Genomic DNA, 20095 nt, shown 5'->3' on the forward strand with positions numbered 1-20095 from the left:
TAATCAGCTGTTAATTAATCAGCAAACAAACATAAGGATTATTGACTGACAGTGGTTTTCCTCATGAGTCGAGAGGGAAAAGGGATCATTCAGTCAGAACAGTCATTTCGTGCTGAACTGTTGCCGTGGTTTCTGGAGTTTATTACTTCAGGGCGCTTCGCTGCAGCTATTTTCCCCCTTTGTAGGGATTTGTTTTATGTGTGTCAACATTTATTAAAGCAATACGTGGTGTTTAGTTTTAATTAACACAATTCCCCCTCCCCTGCTTCATAGAGCATCTGCCACCACTTGTTGCCTTTTAGCAGGAAGGTTTCGGGTTCAATTCCCGGCCTGAGTTCTTTCTGCATGGAGTTTTGATGTTCTCCTCATGCATGTGTGGGTTCTCTCTGGGTACTCTGGTTTCCTCTTACAGCCCATAAACATGACTGCCCTAATTAGACAGATTGCTACTCAGATGGGATAAGAGGGGTAAGATGGATACATGTAAATAAAGACCTCAAGATCCTTCAAAGTTTGATGCAGATGAGGTGTATTATACTAGTGCTAAAAAGGACATTTGTTTGGCTATATACTTAAAGACCATCAGCCATTGTTTCCCTCAGAGATTAATGAGCTTCTTTCCCTGAATAATAGTTACAAATTTAAAATTCTATTAAAGAATAAATGAATAAGTGTATCAGTTAAATAAGCTATTAAATTATTATCCATAGCAATGGGTCACATTGTCTTTGTAATTAAAACAAAATTCAAAAGCTGGCAATCAGGTTAATGAGGACTCATGTAAAAAAAAAAACTGTTAGTGTGACATGAAATTAGTTTAGGGCTGGGTTATACAGATAAAACGTATATCCATTAAAATATACATATATTAATTGATTACAATAATTGTCAAAAGAATGCAAAAAAATATCTCCAGTGCAGCCCTGGCCCTTTTATGCTTATGCTTCAGACATGTTTTTAATAAATGACACACAAACACTGAATTCCAGATAAATCTATATCAAACCACCTCTTCTTTCCTAAAAGGGAAAAATTAACTAACGTGACCAGAAAATCTGATAGATATTTTAACAATCCTTAGAAAAAAATAAATATAACAAACACATAAATAAACAGAATAGCATGTTTAAGCAGACTAGCAGATTGTGGTAGCTTAAAGAAATGTTAGGACTAGGCTAACATGCAAACAAACACCTACTAAACAAGAACAAAATAAAATGCGCAGAATTTTTTTTAACTTTTTTTTAATGCGCTTTCTCCTGTCTCTGTCTTTCTGTCTCGCCTTAGTTCTTATTCCCTGTTTTTTTCTCACCACCTTTTCCATCTCCATGTCCGTTGCATACAATTTTATGCCCTAAAAAGTTTTTCAATAAATTTTCATAAACAAATACCGAGAGGAACCTTTTAGCAACAGCAATAATGGTCTGCTTGTTACCAATTCCCTGTAAATTTTGCAACTGTGACTGTCAGTAAGATCAAAAGAGGGATTTTTTATACTGCAAAACAACGTAAAAAGAGTCTGTGCCAAACATATTTGGACCATTAAAAATAACAACAGTAGAATATTGTTATTAAATAAAAAAATTTTTATTCATATGGGCATATTCATGGGTTCTCTCTGGGTACTCCGGCTTCTTCCCACAGTCCAAAAACATGACTGTTAGGTTAATTGGCTTCTCCAAATTGTCCTTAGTTGTGTGTGAATGTTTGTTTGTCATGTGTTGCCATGCGATGGACTGGCGACCTGTCCAGGGTGTACCCCACCAATCGCCCAATGACTGCTGGAGATAGGCAAGGCAAATTTATTGTGTATAGCACAATTCAGTACAAAGACAATGCAAAGTGCTTTACATGATTAAAATACAGGAAAATAAAACAGAATCAAAGCAAGTAGGAAAAAACAAAAAATATATATATAATAAAATAAAAAAATGCAGAAACAAAAAAGAATATTAAAAACAGTTTGACTAAAGAAAATAAAAAAGTTAAACTAATGATGTGCATGATAGGCACCAGCACCCCTTGTGACCCCACTCGGGACAAGCGTGTCAGATAATGGATGGGTGGATGGAAAAAAAAAAAAATATATATATATATAAAAATATATTTCTTCCTGCATTCAACAAAGCACAAAAAAAACTGCTATGTTTATACGTTAGCAGCTGTTAAAGACATGCAGATTTTTCAGGGGGGGATCAATTAACAGAAAAAGTTTTATTTTTTAATGTTTAAGCTAGGTTATTTCCATCTATATATATTTTTACTTTTCTTTGTAGTACTTAGTAATAGGCTAAAATATAGGACAGAGATACAGTATATTGATATTACATTAAATAGACATTTTTAAACTGTTGTCATTTTTACCTCCAACTACATGAAACTAATCTGTCATTCAAAGAAAAGTGTAGAATACACACTTTCCTAATTTTTATGAGACAGAACAACTCTGGTTTGCATGTCAGATATTTTGCACCAGGTGCTATCATCAGATGTAAACAATGTTGTGTGCCGTTGCCATCTGCCAGAAGCCTATATTATCAATTGGTCCCATTACATAATGTATGCATTTTCTGGTCCCCACAAGATCCTAAGGACTGCATTATTATCACTAGCATCCAGGAAAATGCGGTGTACTCAAGCATCCATCAACTTGGCAGATAAATCTGAAAGCTTCTGCAGCTGCAGCCTGCTTTCCTGTAAACACAAATGTCCTTATTAAATGATTTCTGAGCTCAACACCTTTCTTATCCTCTGTGCCTCAAGTAGTTTAAGTTGTTCTTCGCACTAGAACTTTGACTTTTTGTCCCTTTTTAACCTCCCTTTCAAAGCCATATTTCTATGGCTCTTAATTGTTTACTCATTGTGCACCTGTCAATATAATTCTTCCGGTCACCTAATCCTGTTATGACCAATATGTCAAATCCCTTTATTTGCTAACAATTAGAGCAAAAACAGCATGTAAAACAGAAACAGAATATTATTAGCCAACAGAGGCCATCATTTAAACTATAGACCTTTATATGCAACAGGAGTGAGCCAATGGTGTAGAAGGGTCATATTATGTGACAAGGGCACACATCATATGTGTTGCTGACAAGTTCACATTTTCAGCTTGCAGAGGACTTTAAAGCTAATGATCAATCTTAAATCTGACAAACGGTGATATGGAGGTTGGATAGTCTTTGTTTTGAGCTATAATTCAGATGCAGGTCTCCAGATCTTAAGTGGCTAAGCTGTAGGCAGGTGTGTTTCAGGGGCATCAAGGACACTTACATTTGTTTTCTTCTGCTCAGCAATCACAAGGCAACATAAAGCCTTCACTCCAACTTATCTGTTTGCCCCTTTGATTCGTCTCATCTGGAGCCCTTGGAACACTTCCAGCTGTAATCACTAAATCAGTATAATTAGCCAAGCTGCTGCACTCCATATGTCCTCTTCTGCCCACCATTCTTCAAGTCGGCCCTCTGCCAGTCTTAAATTCCTCCAGCTGAACAAGAGCAGTGATGATCTAATCAAGGGTGGTACCATCCAGTGTTATTTATCTTACGATAATATGCTTTTTTTTTTGTCAGCTTCTCTAAACAAAAGAACTAGGGCTGCAAATAACGGTTGTTTTGTATATTGATTGATCTACTGAGTTTTTTTTTTTTATTTTGTTTTTATTTTTTAAATCAGTAGCAAAAGTTTATATACAGAATTTAAATTAAGTGAATAAAAACTGTACCCTTTCAGGAGTTCTAGAAAGAGCATATTCATGTACAAAAAGGGATTTATTTAGCATAAATGTGAAATCCCACATCCTTGGTAACTGGCCTGATCCACCACGCTGCGCTCCTGCCCGCCCCACTGCACTACGTTGCATTATGACCCGCCCCACTGCGGTGCGCCCCGCCCTGCTGTGATCCACCCCCAATAGCATATTCATGCTATTGTTGGGCACCCTGCGGCTTTCCAGACCGCCTCCATAAAGCAGAGCCTTCACCCTCCATGGTTCATCTCATCTTTCTCCTCTACGTTTTATTGAAGCTCGAGCAGAACATGCGCAATATTATTTGTTAATTCCTAGGAGCACAATACGTCGTAATAAATGCTTAATTAGATAGGCCCATATCATAATTAAAACACCACTGGCATCCAGCACAATTCAATTCCTGCCCAAACCTTTTCTTTCCGTTGTTGGTCTTTGTAATAACATGCATTGGATCATCATAGCTTGGTTTGTATCTACAGTACTTCCAACTTCATCACCTCTTCATCCGTGCTGATGATAAGAAGTTGCTCTTGAAATTGTGGGATGCGCTCTTGGAAGTAGTTGTGACTGGATTTAATGAAATTTTAAGCATTTCAGCATACAATAAATATTTTGATCAAGATGACACATCTGCTTCCTTGTATTGATTAATTGATTGATAGACTTTATTGATCTCACAGTGGAGAAATTAACTAGTTACATCTCGGCTCAATAGTCCAAAAGAAGGAAGGTGCCAAAAGGCATAAATATTAATATATATATATATATATATATACACACAATATTAAACAGAATTAAATATAAAACAGAATATTGCACGGGGTATTACATAGCGATTGCTCATTAGTTATTGCACCAGTTATTACTATTATGGTTCTGTATTGTAAAGTCTGATGGCAGCAGGGATGAATGACCTGCGGTAGCGCTTCTTTTTACAAACAGGATGTATAAGTCTTTCCCTAAAGGAGCTGCTCCGCTCCTCTACAGCCTGGTAATGGGGTTGCAAGGTGTTATCCATAAAGGACGTAAGCTTGGACAGCACCCTCCTCAGCCACTATCTCCACTGAGTCCAGAGTGCAGCCTAGGACAGAAGTGGCCTTTTTCACCAGTTTGTTCAGTCTCTTTCTGTCCTGCTCTGCACTACCATGGGCCCATTAGACAACAGTGTAGAGGAGGGCTTAGGCCACCACAGAGTTGGCCAAGGTTTTAAGCTTGGGCCCTGCTCAGTCCAAAGGCCTACTGAGGAGGCGGAGAAAGCTCTGGCCCTTCTTGTACAGGGCATCAGTGTTATGAGTCCAGTCCAGTTTACTATTTTTGTGAACACCCAAGTATTTGAAACTCTCCACAGTTGTATGTTGAAGTATCAGTGGTTTGTATCCAATGATTAAATGCAACAGTCTCGTTTTCAGGAATATATAAGAATTATGTTCTAATTTGTAGATACCGATCAGTAGTTACCGTATTTTATTTTGACAAACCGGGTTTCTTGACATTCTTCATATTCATGCTATTGTTGTCTTTCAATCTTTTCAATCTTTCAATTCTCTACCAAATGATATTTTTTGATAAAAATGTAATTTGCCTAATTAAGGTAAAAAAGAACGAGGGGTGTAAGAGCAACCAGTCATTAAGGCTTAACATTAAAGAAATGAATAGTCACTTCTGTTCTTTATTTTATCTTATTTGAGATGTTACATTTTGAAGTCCACTAACTGAATGATACAGTATGAAATCTGATTGTTTCTATGTCCATAAAAGTTAAATATCAGTGTGAAGTTGAGAGAAACTGGGGTGCAGTTAACAACTCTGGGGATATAAATATATATCCTGGTGCATACCTGCTGTCCTGCTTTTTCCTTCAACTCAGCCTAGAACCACAGTCAGAATCAGGTAAAAAAAAAACAACAATAAAATAATCTTATACAGGATAAGTATCTGCAACCTCAGACACTTAATATGTGTAAATGTGTTTTAATTTTGTTTTCAAAAAGAAATCTGCATGTGAAAGTGTAGCTCTGTGATGAAAATTCATAAAATTTAGACTACATTGGTTTGTCATTTATAAATTATTGAATATACAATGCATTTACACAAAGTTAGATGTTCACGGATCTTAGTTTTAATAAGAAGAGCAGATAATTTCAGGCAAACTCAACCAAGGTTAGCCAGCTGATATAAACCATGTACATTTTTATGATCCTTCCTGGTAAAAGAATCTGAACTAGGAATCAATAGGAACTGGAAAAAAAATTGAAACCCGAATCGGAATTGTTGAAATTCAAAGGATGCCCTACACTATTGCTTAGTCAAATGCCTGGTGATTGCTTCAGTTCCATTAAACCCTTATCCACTACTTAGCATCCTATCATTTACATAGGAAAAAATGACTGTAGCTGCAGCCTTCTGGCCAAAACATGTTTGGTATTTGTTTAAATTTATTCCTTTGCATATATTGGAAAAAAAATATCTATATGCACACAGCATTTCAAAACATTTCTTTGTATAGATATTACTTAGAAAGTTTTCAGTTTGGGAGATTCCTCATATTAATTTCCCTTGAAAGGTATATGTCAGAATCGAAAATTTTTAATTGGGATCAAATCTAAAAAAGCTAAAAGCAAAGCAGTGGGACCAAGTTAGGGGACCAATTACCTCAGACATTCAAACACTGAAACTGTGATTTCAGGTTAAGTGACCCTTCTTTTTTTTCTCATAATGGGATGCTAGTAAAAATAATCAAATGAACATTGTTGGAAAGACAAGACCGGACTCATTTCTGTCATTGGTGTAACAAAAAGTTTGCCTTGCACCCATTTTTTTCCCTTTAACTTAAAATATTCACAACTTTGGGTTCATCTGTTTATTTCTGAGGTTTTTCATTTGGTCTTTTGCTTTCTCTAACAGAAGGAAGCAAAGTATTGAAATGCTGAGAGAGAAAGACAGTATTAACTAGCTTATCCTAGTGAAATACAGTAACCACTGATTAGACAGTGGTCCTACGAATTGAAGGAAAAGAAAAAACACTGGTCAAAAGGTTCTTACACTCAGTGTTTATTTATTAAACTGATATATAGCAGAAAATTCTCAAGTGTTTTTCTACACTAACTTCAGTAACAGTTTCCATGGTTTGATCTTTATAAGGCTTGCATGTCTTAAACCATGTGCAAACATTTCTGTAAGGGCAGAGTAGATCTTTGGAGAAGACACATTAATCTAGCATAGATTAATAAACATATTAGACTCTCTACCCGGAGGACAGATTCGGCTTAATCACTCTTGATACATCAGCTAAAATAAACTATGAAACACACGGAAAATCTCTCTGGAGACAGAGCTAAAGGCTTTTGGTTGTCTGCTTGTATGAATAAGACAAAGAAAAACAGCAACTGATGGTAAATGGCCTATACTTATACAGTATAGCTATTTTTCAAGTCAGGAGACTGGACCAAAGGGATTTATATTACATTAGGTCATTCACTCATTCATGCACACACACTGATAATGGCAAGCTACATTGTAGACACAGCTGTCTTGGGGCTCACTGACAGAAGCAATGATGCAATGATAACTGTTGCAACTGAGCATCCAGTGTATGATATCAAACTAAATAGTCTTCTCTGCTTGTGGACCGACTAGATGTTAGACTACTCTGCACAGCTGCTAACATAGTGAAATTTCACAGTTATATTGAATTACGTTACCAGCCCAGCAAACAGCCTGCAAACCCTATTTCTGTTTAAAACACAGCTAAACTTTTATTTTGGTCTGTTTCTCTTACCTCTCACTGGACATAGAGTATGGATGGTTCTCCATTCCATCAGAACATAAAGGTAGAATGATCTATGGTTGTTTTCAACTCCTGCACCAACGACAACATGTTTTAATCATTTTACATTGCACAATACAGGTAAAACATGTAATAAGGGCAATGTTGTGCCTTTCAGCAACTCTAATCAAAATTACGACGCATTATGGCATCTCCCAATCTGGTGCACTGTCCCCTATATATGTATAAACCCCTAATTCTAAGCTATGCGAGTACTTTCATTTTTAAAGGTAAGTTACTATTGCCTAATAGATACATATACGATAGTTATTGCTCCAAAACATGCCTGATTGGTTTCAGTCTGTCTTTAAAATAGTGTAATCAGTAACACTAATCAGGTTTTTCTAAAATGCAGTAAAAAGATAAATTGTTGCCCAACACATGTGTTTCCTGTGATAATCCTTAAAACTGAGGTGTCACAATGTTGAAAATGTGGAATTATTTCCATTGGGTGACAACAATAAAAAGAGTAAGGTATTAATGTTTAGGAGTTTAACCTTTGTTGGCCATGTGCCTTCATTCCCAGGTGGAAGCGAAATGACTCCTTCATCCTGCCTGTCCAGGGTTCACGTTACTCTCTCATGGGTGGAAACTTACACATCAGCAATCTGAATAAAGAGGAAGATGTTGGCATCTATCAGTGCCTGGCATCAAACTCCTTTGGCACAATCATCAGCAGAGAGGCCAGTCTTCATGTTGCTTGTAAGTTACCTTTATACTTTTAAGCATTTCTCATGATTTTGTTCATCAGTGTCTGTGTATACATCTTTGTCAATCAACAGTTCCTTTGGGAGTTTAGATTTAAGCTTTGTCAAATTAGCTTAGACATAAAGAATTGTTCAAAAATGTCTACATCTTTCATTAAGTTTGCTTTTTTTGTTGCCACATTTTCGAGTTCATCTCTATTATTGTTAATTCTTTAAAAAGTATTTTGATCAGTTTCAGATAATGTTATAAGATTACAAGTTCAGGTAGGATTATAATGGTACTGCTTAAAAAAATGTTTTTATTTTCCTTATTAATATTTTGATTGAATGAAAATGCATAAAATGAACTAAATCACTAGAGGTTTGAAAGCTTAGCAGGAGTGTCCTAGATTTGAAGATGATGTTTTACAGCTTTAGCCTAATATTTTACAAAAAAAGCACACAAAAAAACATCACTTATAATACATTGTTACAATATAACATTACAGGAGAAATGAATGAGCAAGCTCATGTTTATCTCATCTACAGGTTTAGAATTTGTAGTTTCCAGTGTTCACTGCTCTGTTAAGTATTAACTTAAACAAAAGAGCATTTTGTAGTTCCACATTAACATGTTTTTTCGGTAACACTAATAGAGAAACATCTGCTAAGCCTAAACATTGGTGCTGGCTTCTGGATAGGGAATCTTGCATTAGTAAAAACATCTCCAGCTCCACCACACCTAAATCTATCGCTTCTTAAGTTTTTGTGTGCAGTTCAATGTGGTTCACGCTGCTAACTTTGTATCCATAAGTAAACCTGATCAGAAAATATCATAATCATCAGGGGTGGACAGGGAATACAGTGCAGGCTAGAAACTTTATGACACTCAGGCCATATGTGATTGACGCAAACCTCAAAGGCTGACTTAATTTTAGTTCACTTTGAAAAAACATTGTTTGCGCTCTTGAACTGACTAACTAAAAAGAATATATATATATTTCTATTGTGGTTGAGGGCAAACAAAATCATAAAATGGCTTCTAATACCATATTTTCATGACTATAAGGCGCATATAATCGCCTTTTTTTCGTAGGTGTCGCAGTGAACAAAAAGCCGTCCCCGCCCCCTCTGTAGACACTCTGCTGCACCTCCCCCAAATTGTAGGTGACCACAGACAGGAGGCTGGCTTGTTTTGTTTTTATGACTGAAACTGCAGAAAACAACTTGTGAAGTTGGACCAGCTAGAAGAGCGAGGTGTGCGAGAATGCTGGGACCCTTTTACCAAGTGGATCCCCGCTATTTTTCACCCTCATATCCCTCAGCTGTCGGGAAAAAACTGTCCCCCTTTCCTCACTGCCTCGGCTATAACTAGACCCACAGCATATAGCGCGGACCACGCTTCGATACTGGGCATTAATCAAAAATGTCTGCGTCAAGCTCACTGCGACACACTCCTGCTGAGTATTACCAGCCCTTAAATAATCTATTTTTGTAATTTTAGTTGTATACAGATCATGATAACTGAAGTATAACTTATTTCCTTAGCATAGCCTGAAAGAATATCTAGAAACTGGTTCCTCTGATTCAAAGTGTCTAAAAAGACCAGAGGCCAGAATATCATCAGCAATGCTGCCATCAAGCACCATCAACTGTTCTTTTCTCTGAGATCAGGAGAGAAACTGTGTCTGTGGAACATGCATGGTTCCACCACAGCTTCACCCTTATGCTATGCAACTGTTGGACTCAAATGAACAACCCCGGGCCCTGCCTCCCACATTTTGAGTCATCCTTTATCGCTCGGACTATGTTGGGTACTGATCCTGTCCCAGGGCCTGACTCCCCTGGCTATTTTTAATTTTCAACCAAATTTACTTAATGAAATACATGGCATGTTTACAACTCTTACTATTTCTGACATCTTTTGCTTTTTCACTCAAATCCTTTTCCACTTAAGGATATTTTTTGGTGCCAATATGTTAGGTTTGTTAAATTTGCTGCAAGCTGCTGTTTTTTTTTTTCTTTCATGCTTTCCCTGGGGCCTTTTCAACAGAATCTCAGCCAGATACAGTATATGATTGGTGATTCCCACCTAAATGGCAATAAGTCTAAGGGCCGGATCTATCAAAGGTTTGCGTGTATTAAAACGTGAGCTATTTCACTGCGCACGCTAAAAAATGTACAAACTGATCTATCAACAGCGTGCTAAAAGCATTTGGTCTTTAAAACGTGCTAAATAGCGCCTCTGATCCATTTAGTACTTTTTCTGCAATGAATATGCAATATGGGGCGTTTACACGCTAAAGTGCGTCTTGTGGGAGGAGAACATGTAAATATATTAATTTAGCACTCGCAAAGTGATTTGTCAAACTTGAACGCAATTTTGCTAACGGTATCTGACTCTATATTTAACACGTTTCAAAAGAAGGTGCAAATGGTCTGTATGCATAATTGCGCACACATGGCAGCGGTTATTGTCGCAAGAAGGAGACATGGAAATAAAGCAAGGAGACGCAGAGAACGCATTTTTTCACTCCGTGTGAATATTTTTGCAATGAACGAGGAAACGATCATCAAAACTTGAAGCTGTTGGGGGAACTCCGAATGGATTTGGAGCCAGCCACAAGGAGGACCCACGCAATACCAGATATCACAAAACTCCTTGCAACATTGCACTTTTTTGCATCTGGGTCATTCCAGCGTACGGTTGCAGCGTGAGCTGGGATCTCCCAATCTCGTTTTTTCAGAAGTGCTGTCCGACGGGGTCGGGGTTCTCCCCCTGCGCCTGTGGAGCAATGTGCCAAATGCTGCCGGGATCTCATCCACAGTCACAGGCCAATACAAAACACCTGTTTTTTTTTTTGTTTTTTTTTACTGCAGCACATACCACCTTAGGGAATAAAGGTTGCCAATTTATAAATATATATATATATATATATATATATATATATATATATATATATATATTTACTTATTTATTTTTTTTTGTTTGGGGTCACTGTAAGATTTTAATTTCTTAATGCACTAGTTTGTACAGACTACAAACTACTTTGCCGCAAACCACAAAACGCGCAAAACCATCATTTAAATAGGGCGTCTCCAACAGTTTTGCACCTTCCACCAGTTACGCAATCACTCTTGTTAAATCACCCGCAAACCATGGTTCAGCCCCTCGCGCAAAATTCCAGTTTGCGAGCGCAAATTACTGCACGCAAAATTGGATCTTGATAAATCCGGCCCTAAGTGTTATGCTCTCAAACTGAACCGGAAGGTTCCTGCTCTAACTCCTTATTGCTGCTGCCCACCACATCCCTGAAAGCTGGAGCTCTTGCAGCAGTAGTCCTGGTCACAGTACAAACCCTGTTTTATTTCATATTTGTAAAAAAAAAAAAGAAAAAAAAAAAGAAAGAAATAATAAGAAAACACTTAGAATTTCTCACCAACTCAAATTCACTGACACTTTAATGCATTGGCAATGTTCAAATGACAACAATTATGTTCTTCGTCTTGGATATTACCAGGCTAAAAAAAGGTTGCATAAAATACCATTTAAAAAGCTCAATTAAATGTATTCATCCAAAAGGTAAATTAAATGGTGAAGCAACTCGTTTGTGTTTTTGTAAGGAATTGTTGGTGTTGATAGCTGTAGGCAGGAAGCACCTTTAGTATCGGTCAGTCTTCCACCAGATCTGGAGAAGCCATTGACTGAAGACACTCTGCTGGTGTTCAACAGTCTTCAGAAGAGGAGGATCACTGTTGTCAAAAATATTCTTCATTTTAAGAAGAATTCTTCTTTGTGAAATGATCTCCAAAGGTTCTAGAGGGGTTCTTAGATATGCAGCATCATGCTGCAAACAATAAAGGACCTAAACTTCCTTAGGAAGTACAGTCTGCTGTGTTCTTTCTTGTAGACTGCTTCACAGTTCAGCTCCAGTTGACTTTGTTGTCCAGGTAAAAACCAACCTTTCTATATTCCTCCATCACCTCCACTTGTCCAATGATGTTTATAGCATTTAACTTCTTGTTGTTTCTTCTGAAATCTCCAATCATCTCCCTTGTTTTGTACACATTCTGGATCAGATGATTGTTGCCACAATGGGCTCCACCAGCTCCCTGTACTCAGCTTCTTGTCCACCTCTGATGCACCCAACAACTTCAGAGTCATCCGAGTATTTCTGCAGATGACAGGACACTGTCTTATAAAAGAATAAAAATTTTCCTCAATACTCATTAAATGTTTTAGTGGAGTTCATGAAGCATACCCCAAATCCTTACATGTTTGTTAAGTCATTTGTGGTCTCCTTAGGTTCATGAAAGTGGAACTAACCTTTATTTTCCTAAGTACGGCTACACTAGTGGTCTACCACCTTTATATAACATTTTTTTAGATCACTTTGTGGCTGTTTTTTCTCTCTCTCCCTCTGTTTTTGCTTCAAGCTGTTTATAACTCATGGCATTTACATTAAATTTATTGTATATTTTTTATGTATTTAGTTTTTATCTACTTAACTTTTCTTTTTAATTATTAGATTTTCTAAATAAGGTGTCCTTCTCAGAAAATGGCTTTTGTAAAGTACGTTCCAATAGCTTTCTTTTATTCTTTGCCATTTTTGTGCTCCTGTTCTACTGATTAAAAGCTTGGCAATGATGATGTACTTTTTATTTGATGACTCTTAACTTTCCATATCCGTCCGTTGATGTAGCACAGATGCGGTCATACATCATATTTTCTAAGATCACAGTCAGTGGCATCACTTTTAGCAAGGGGAACTTTAGGCTTTCTCTCTAGCTGGAGAGTATCAAATGGCAGTCCTGATATCTCTGAACAGATGGGCCAGCTTGATTGAATTTTGATGTGTTTCTCTGCCACAGCAAACGCAGCAATGATGCTTGGCAAGAAAGCACCAGAGATATTCATCTCGTTGCTGTTTGGTGCTTCTTCGTCACAAAGCAGCTGTAAATCATCAGCATATAGTGCAGATCTGTATTCTGAGCTGCCCGTGGGCTGCTGATGATATTCACATATTCTGTAAATGTTTAAGGCCTGTCCTTAGTTGTATGTCGCTGTGATTAGTCTCCCTCATTGCCTGGCCTGACTTTGTCAGCAGATGAGGACAAGCATCAGACCTGACACATCATACGTCTTATTTATTGCTCTTGGTTTGACTTAATTAAGTTTGCTGTGTGATTGAACGGATCTCGGGTCAAAGGAATAATTCATGGTGGAGCAGTCTGTTATGAGAGCCAGTATTATGTCATTTGTAACAGACTGACTCTTTGGAGCTCAGTATCCCCTTTCACACACATTGGGGTTTCATAACTCTAAGAGAGATGGACCAAGGGAAAAGCCATTAATGAAGAGAATACCAAGGATTAATGTTACTTTACCGGTAATCCTCTCACATCTGGAAGCCTAAAAATAAATGCCTTTAAACAGAGCTAATTAAACTAAATGTAGCATTACAGCTCGTACAATTTACCTTCCACAGTGCTAATCTGATAGTGTTAGATATTTAATGTAAGTCATTGATAAAAATTAAAAGTTGGAAGTCTTTGGTTTGTCACATCCAATAATGTGCACAATTTTTAAAAATTAAATTGCATAGACAAGCACAGCAATGGGAATCAAGATTACATTTTTAATCCTGTGACAGATGAGTGATATAACTGTTTTCATTACCATCTGCTGTGGGCTTAAACCTCTAAATATAAAGGTTGTTGGTTCTCTTGATAATACACACAGTTTACAATGGTTCTATAGACCAACTAAGAATACTGAACGTATCTGGTTGTCAATTAAGCCTGGAGACAGATTACATTTCTTAATCTGTTTGGAAGGCAAGACGTAACATTGCATAACTGAATGCAGGGCCTGTTAAGTACGCTTGAAGCATGGCACAACATAGTTTTTCACAGCATATGGAGCTATTAGAGTATCACAAAGTTAAATAGTAGTTTAAATTGGTTTATTTATGATATGATTCTAACATGTTCGCATTCCCGTAGATCAATTCCCATTGAAACCTATTAAAATATATTTCTGTACTTTTCCCTTCCAGCTGTAGCTGAAATTATTTAACCCCCACAAATTAGGTATTTTGGCAAAATGTCTATACTAGCACCTGTTTGAATTTGACGCCTTAACAACAAATAGAATATTTCAATATATGTAGCAGGCTGTGGCAAAAACCAGAAACAAGTCTACTCTGGAACATTGAGATGTTCACAGATCCTGAAAGTGGAGTTTAAGCTTTCCAAGGATCTTTATGAAAATTGAAAAACAATTGAAGAGGATATGATCATTTGAACCTTAAAATACAGCAAAGAACAGGAAGGAAAAAGAAGGCTTGAAAAATGTGCACTGTCATTAACTGTTATAAGTGAAATAACTATTTGCCCCTCCCTGACATGCAAATACCTACTGTAGGTTGCACTACCCTGCAACTTCCAGCAGAATCCCTGCTAACCTCCGGCCACTGGAGTGAGCCCCTCCTTCTCCTGGGTGTATATAATATTTTAACTTTCTCCACCCTTTCACTGAATTTCAGGGTCTGACAAGGAGATGACGCATCTCTTTAGATGTTAAAGTCCACAAATGAGTGGCTACTACTGTATATATATATTTTTTTTTTATATTTTTTTTTATTCACTATTTATAATTTTTATTAGTTTGCCAAATGAGCAATCTAAAGATAAAAATTAAAATGCAATTTGGATTATTTATTTTAAAATGTATTTATTTGTCGATAAATGCAGCATTATTTTCAAAATGATAAAGCATTTATTTAATTCCTTTTATTTTGAAAATTAAGACAGGCTTGCTTCCATAGATCACATAAATGCAAGTTAAACATTCTACTCTCCAGCAACTAATGATTGATGAATTTGAACTAGGTAAAATCCTATGAAAGTAAAGGTGGGGATGGTGTCTCTACAAGCCTAATTTTGCTGTGGAGAGTTAAAAAGAGGTTTATTTTATTCTTCGAATACTGTCTTTCACAACCTTAAACTTACAATTACTCAGACAGCGACAGGTTAATGGTGGGGAAATGGCACAAAGGCCAGAGAATGACAAAAGGGAAAAAAATTTTAAAAAACCTCTCTTTGCCTTTTGTTCAGTAGAAAGGGATAAAGTAACCACATCAAAAATTTTCCCTTTAAAAAACCTATTCCAATAGAAAGTTTTGCTTTCCACAATTGCTTCTCATTTATTACTAAGAGTTGCATTGAGCAAAACCCCAAAAAATGAAAAATTTCAACCCATTCATGGACCTGAAAGCACTCAAAATAGCCCGAGCCCTGCCAGGGGGATAAGACCATAGTTGGTGTACAAGCCCTTTATTTAAGGTTTTTTGATAAAGAGAAACAATGAAGGGACTGAACATTGCCTAAAATAAGTCAAAGAACAGGTGTGGAAAGAAGCTTGAAAAATGTGTCTACCATTACACTTTAGAAGGAGCAGGGTGGTAACAGAAGCTATTGATATAAAGCGTTTCATAACACATCCAAAAATGACTTTTTACGAGGCTTTCGCACTGTCATTAACTGTAAAGTGAAGAACTATCTGCCCTCCCTGACATGCAAATACCTACTGTAGGTTGCACACCAGCAACTTCCGCAGAATCCTGCTAACCACGGCTCAACTGTGAGTAGCCCTCCTTCTCCGAGGTTATATATTATGGCGTTATTTCCACCTTTCTGAATTTAGGGGGGAAATAAAGATGCAATCTCTTTAGTTTATTAAGTCACAGAATTGTCGCTACTACGTATAGTATGTGTTTTAAATATATAATATATTATATATATAATATATATAATATATATATATATCATATATTTATATATATATATATATATATATATTAATATTTTTTTTATTTATTATTTAAATTTATTCCGTTTGCCAATGAGCATTAAGATAAAATTCAAAATGCAATTTGGATTAGTTTTATTTTACAACATGGTTGTATTTGCGATAAATGTTCAGCATTATTTTGAAAATGATAAAGCTTTTATTTACATTTTAATTATTGAAAATTCAGACAGCTTGCTTCCAGTATCACATGGATGAATAAACATTCTACTCTCCAGCAACTAATGATTGATGAGTGTAAACTAGGTAAAATCCTATGAAAGTAAAGGTGGGGATGGTGTCTTCACAAGCCTAATTTTGCTGTGGAGAGTTAAAAAGAGGTTTATTTTATTCTTCGAATACTGTCTTTCACAACCTTAAACTTACAATTACTCAGACAGCGACAGGTTAATGGTGGGGAAATGGCACAAAGGCCAGAGAATGACAAAAGGCAAAGAAAAGTTTGAAAAACCTCTCTTTGCCTTTTGTTCAGTAGAAAGGTGATAAATGTAACCACATCACAAATTTCCTTCAAACTCATATTCCAATAGAAACGTTTTGCTTCTCCACAATTGCTTCTCATTTATTACTAAGAGTTGCATCTGAGCAGCAAGCCCCCAAAAATGCAAATTCACATCCAATTTCATGGACCTGAAAGCACTCAAAATAGCCCGAGCCCTGCCATGGCTAAGCACATAGAGGTGCAAAGCCCTGATAGGCTTGATAAGAGGATCCATGCGGCACTGAACAGCTTGCCTTGTCAAGCATTGTTGGCTTTCAGTGTGTCTAGCTCATTAACACTCTAACATACAGCAAAGGAATATTGATAGATAGAACTTTGCTAACTCAATCTGTTTCTTTTTAAATATACTTTCAAAATTAGAAATACGCCAAAAGTAATCAGGCTATGTATGTTGCTCAGATAATCTTATGGCGGTAATTTATGTTTGGAATTAGGGGGGAAATAAAGCTTTCAAATCCTTTTTTATTAATCTACAGGCTTGTCGCATACTGTATGCTGTTCTTTGACAAGTTCTCACATTTTGAGAAGAACTTTATGCAACTATTTATAGTCAGTATGTTTCACATTTTATTTAAATCGTTATTTTATTTCAGTAACTCCGTGCACTATATGAAACACATCATATAGATTAGTTTACACACTGGCTGATGTTTTCACGCCTTTATTGCTGTAAATTATTACATTGAATTATTAAATCACACCAGTATAAGAAAAAAACATTTTCATAAACATTTTCAAATGTAGGCTACATGAAAAGCATTTATTACCTTCTTTATTTTCAAAAAGATCCTTTCAATTTGATCCCATCTCCACAGTGATGCAGTGATTAGTACAAAAAAGGCCAAACCAAGTTTTAGCTACATTAGAATTACTTTATTTTTAAAAAGCTTTTTTTAATTGATATTCTGTAATATTTGAAATCTGAGAAATTATAAGAGCAACATAATCGTCATAATTACAATAAATAAATGCTTCAATGATTTTACTCAATAGGTAATAAACCTTTATAACATGAGCTTAAATTGAAAGCAGCTACTGTAACAAAACATCTTTAAGTTCTGTCATCTTAAACCTTCAGTGGGCCTCTCACTGAGCCATGTTCTTCTAAAAATGTATTCCTGTTAAAAAGGATTGTTTCCTCTCAACTGTCTTTGCATGCATGCTTGATGTGAGGAAGATTTAAACAAGGTCAAGTAACAAAGTAAGCAAATGTCTCTCTCTATGTCCTCATAAAGAAGGAGTAAATCCTGCAAAGTATTTACTCATGCAATCATCTGGATTTCTTTAGATAAAAACTATTAACTAATCCATCTGTATTATTTGATTTTTTTCTTAGAGTGACTTGAGATATTTGTTTTCAATTGCTGCTATGTAAATGAATAAACTGAAACCTATATTCACAATACTTTTTTTTCGATGTACCTTTTCAGCAACCACTATGAATTAGGCCTACTGAAAGAATTAAAAATGTTTCAGGAGTTTGCATCAAATTAATTGCGTACATACAGAATGTATTAAGTTGAATAAATCTAATACAACATTAAGCTTATGCAAATGTAACTTTCCATCTCATCATCTATATAATGCTATAGTTTTATCTTATTATTATGGTATTGCCAAAAAAATAATTTGTGGATTTATACTAGTGTTGCACCGATACCGATACCAGTATCAGACGGGGCCCTGATACTGCCCTAAAATGGTGGTATCGGTATCGGCGAGTACCAACAAATAGGGCACAGATACCATTTTGAGAACCATAAGTTTATTCAACTATTGTCACCCACTCCTGGTAGGTAATAAAAACTTTTTATTTTTATTATCCAGTAGAACTTTTTATTAAAAAGTTCTACTGGATTCACTTTATATTAGATTTTTTCCTGCTTCACAAAGGTAGACAGCAGCTTGACAAAGCCATGATGGCAATTATTTTACATTATTATGGTATCGGTATCGGCCGATACTGCACAGCCAGGTATCGGGTATCGGTATTGGGGCCAAAAAATGGCATCGGCGCAACACTAATTTATACCCACTAAATAAAGTCTTTACTGTATCTGTAGGCATGTTTGGCTATGATGTCACCATCTTGTATTTTAATTTTTTTTTCATATTTAAGGATCAAATGAATAAGCGGTCAGATAGTTAAAAGCTGCATGAATAGGGAACTTGCTGAAACCAGAAATTATATCATTTTCACTTTCAGTGAATCCTCCACATGCAATCCAATATCTGCATTTTGAGCCACATTATCCACTGGAACAGAACTCAGGCTGACAATATTCTCTCGGCTGCAGAGGAGAAATGAAAAGAAAACAAACATGTCAGGAAATCACTTGAATCATGTGGTTATAGAAACCGGGCATCTGTTAAGTCAGCCGAGAAAACTAGCAAGACAAACATCACTATATCTAACACAGAGGAGAAGGGAGAGGCTAAAATATTGTCATTCCTAATGTGTCTGGAGTTTCTGAGAGACTATAGAGGATTTGATCTAAACACAAGTCACTAGCGAATTTTAAACTAAACAACACTCTCAGACAAAAAGAACACCCAAACCAAAGCTGAATGGAGTCCAGTAGAGCAAGGACTATTCGGACTACTAGATTGGAGAAACCAAACAACAACCAGACAAGTGGAGAACCAGCAACTCTTGACGTGATTCAAATGTAGATTTTTTTTTTCTAATTTTCTGATCCCAGAACTATTTCAGATGCAATATGAATTTAGACCTAATTTAGCCGACATTGACAAGGATCGAAATCATAACATACTCATGCCTCTCAATTACTAAGCAAACATACATTTTCAAATACAGTCATGCAAAGGTTCAGGGACAAATACTATTTATTGCTTATTCTTGTTTTAAGCAAATTGATGATTACGTTTTATGATAACAAATCAGCTTTTTTCCTCATCTGCCTCCAAGTTTAATGTCATGATGATCCGTGTATTACAAATTCAGTTAAGTAGGTGCTTTATGAGGGGGAAGTTGTGTTTAGAAATTATGATGCATGCTCTACAATTGACGGTTTTATAAAAAAAAATATTTTGCACTCTATATAATGATATGGCGGTATAGAGAAATCCGTTCTCAACACTTTGTTCCATCTTTGAGTACAAGAATGAGTTTAAATAAAAGTTGGTCACAATTAGTTTAGTGTCTGTCTCTGAATTAAACAGAAAATAAAAGGATTTTTTTCATATTAAAACATGCACTGCAAAATCGCTAGGATGAAATCCTCTCATATTATTTGAAATTCATCTGTCTTTGAATTTTATGTTCATTTTTATGGCATTTTATGACTGACAACTAGAGCAAGAAATGAACCATACCTAACTCAAGTCAAAATAAGGTCTATATATAGTCCTGACATTGAAATTTGGTTAATTCTCTGGTGGGCTGATGTAGGAGAGAAGTGATATTTAAATGTCCACAATTATTTTTTTTGGTTTT

At 36.1% G+C, this 20095-nt stretch overlaps 1 protein-coding gene across 1 annotated transcript in view; it reads left to right on the forward strand.

Moving 5' to 3' along the window:
• Window positions 1-20095, forward strand: part of cntn3a.1 (contactin 3a, tandem duplicate 1) — a 144654-nt gene that overhangs the window by 36066 nt on the left and 88493 nt on the right. Inside the window, exon 4 of the mRNA XM_038283120.1 lies at window positions 8104-8279. Coding sequence (XP_038139048.1) covers window positions 8104-8279 — 176 coding nt within the window. The remainder of the gene's footprint in view (window positions 1-8103; window positions 8280-20095) is intronic.

This window comes from Cyprinodon tularosa, unplaced genomic scaffold (genome assembly GCF_016077235.1).
Source record: "Cyprinodon tularosa strain WSP-4 unplaced genomic scaffold, ASM1607723v1 ctg19, whole genome shotgun sequence".
In the NCBI taxonomy this organism is placed as follows: domain Eukaryota; kingdom Metazoa; phylum Chordata; class Actinopteri; order Cyprinodontiformes; family Cyprinodontidae; genus Cyprinodon; species Cyprinodon tularosa.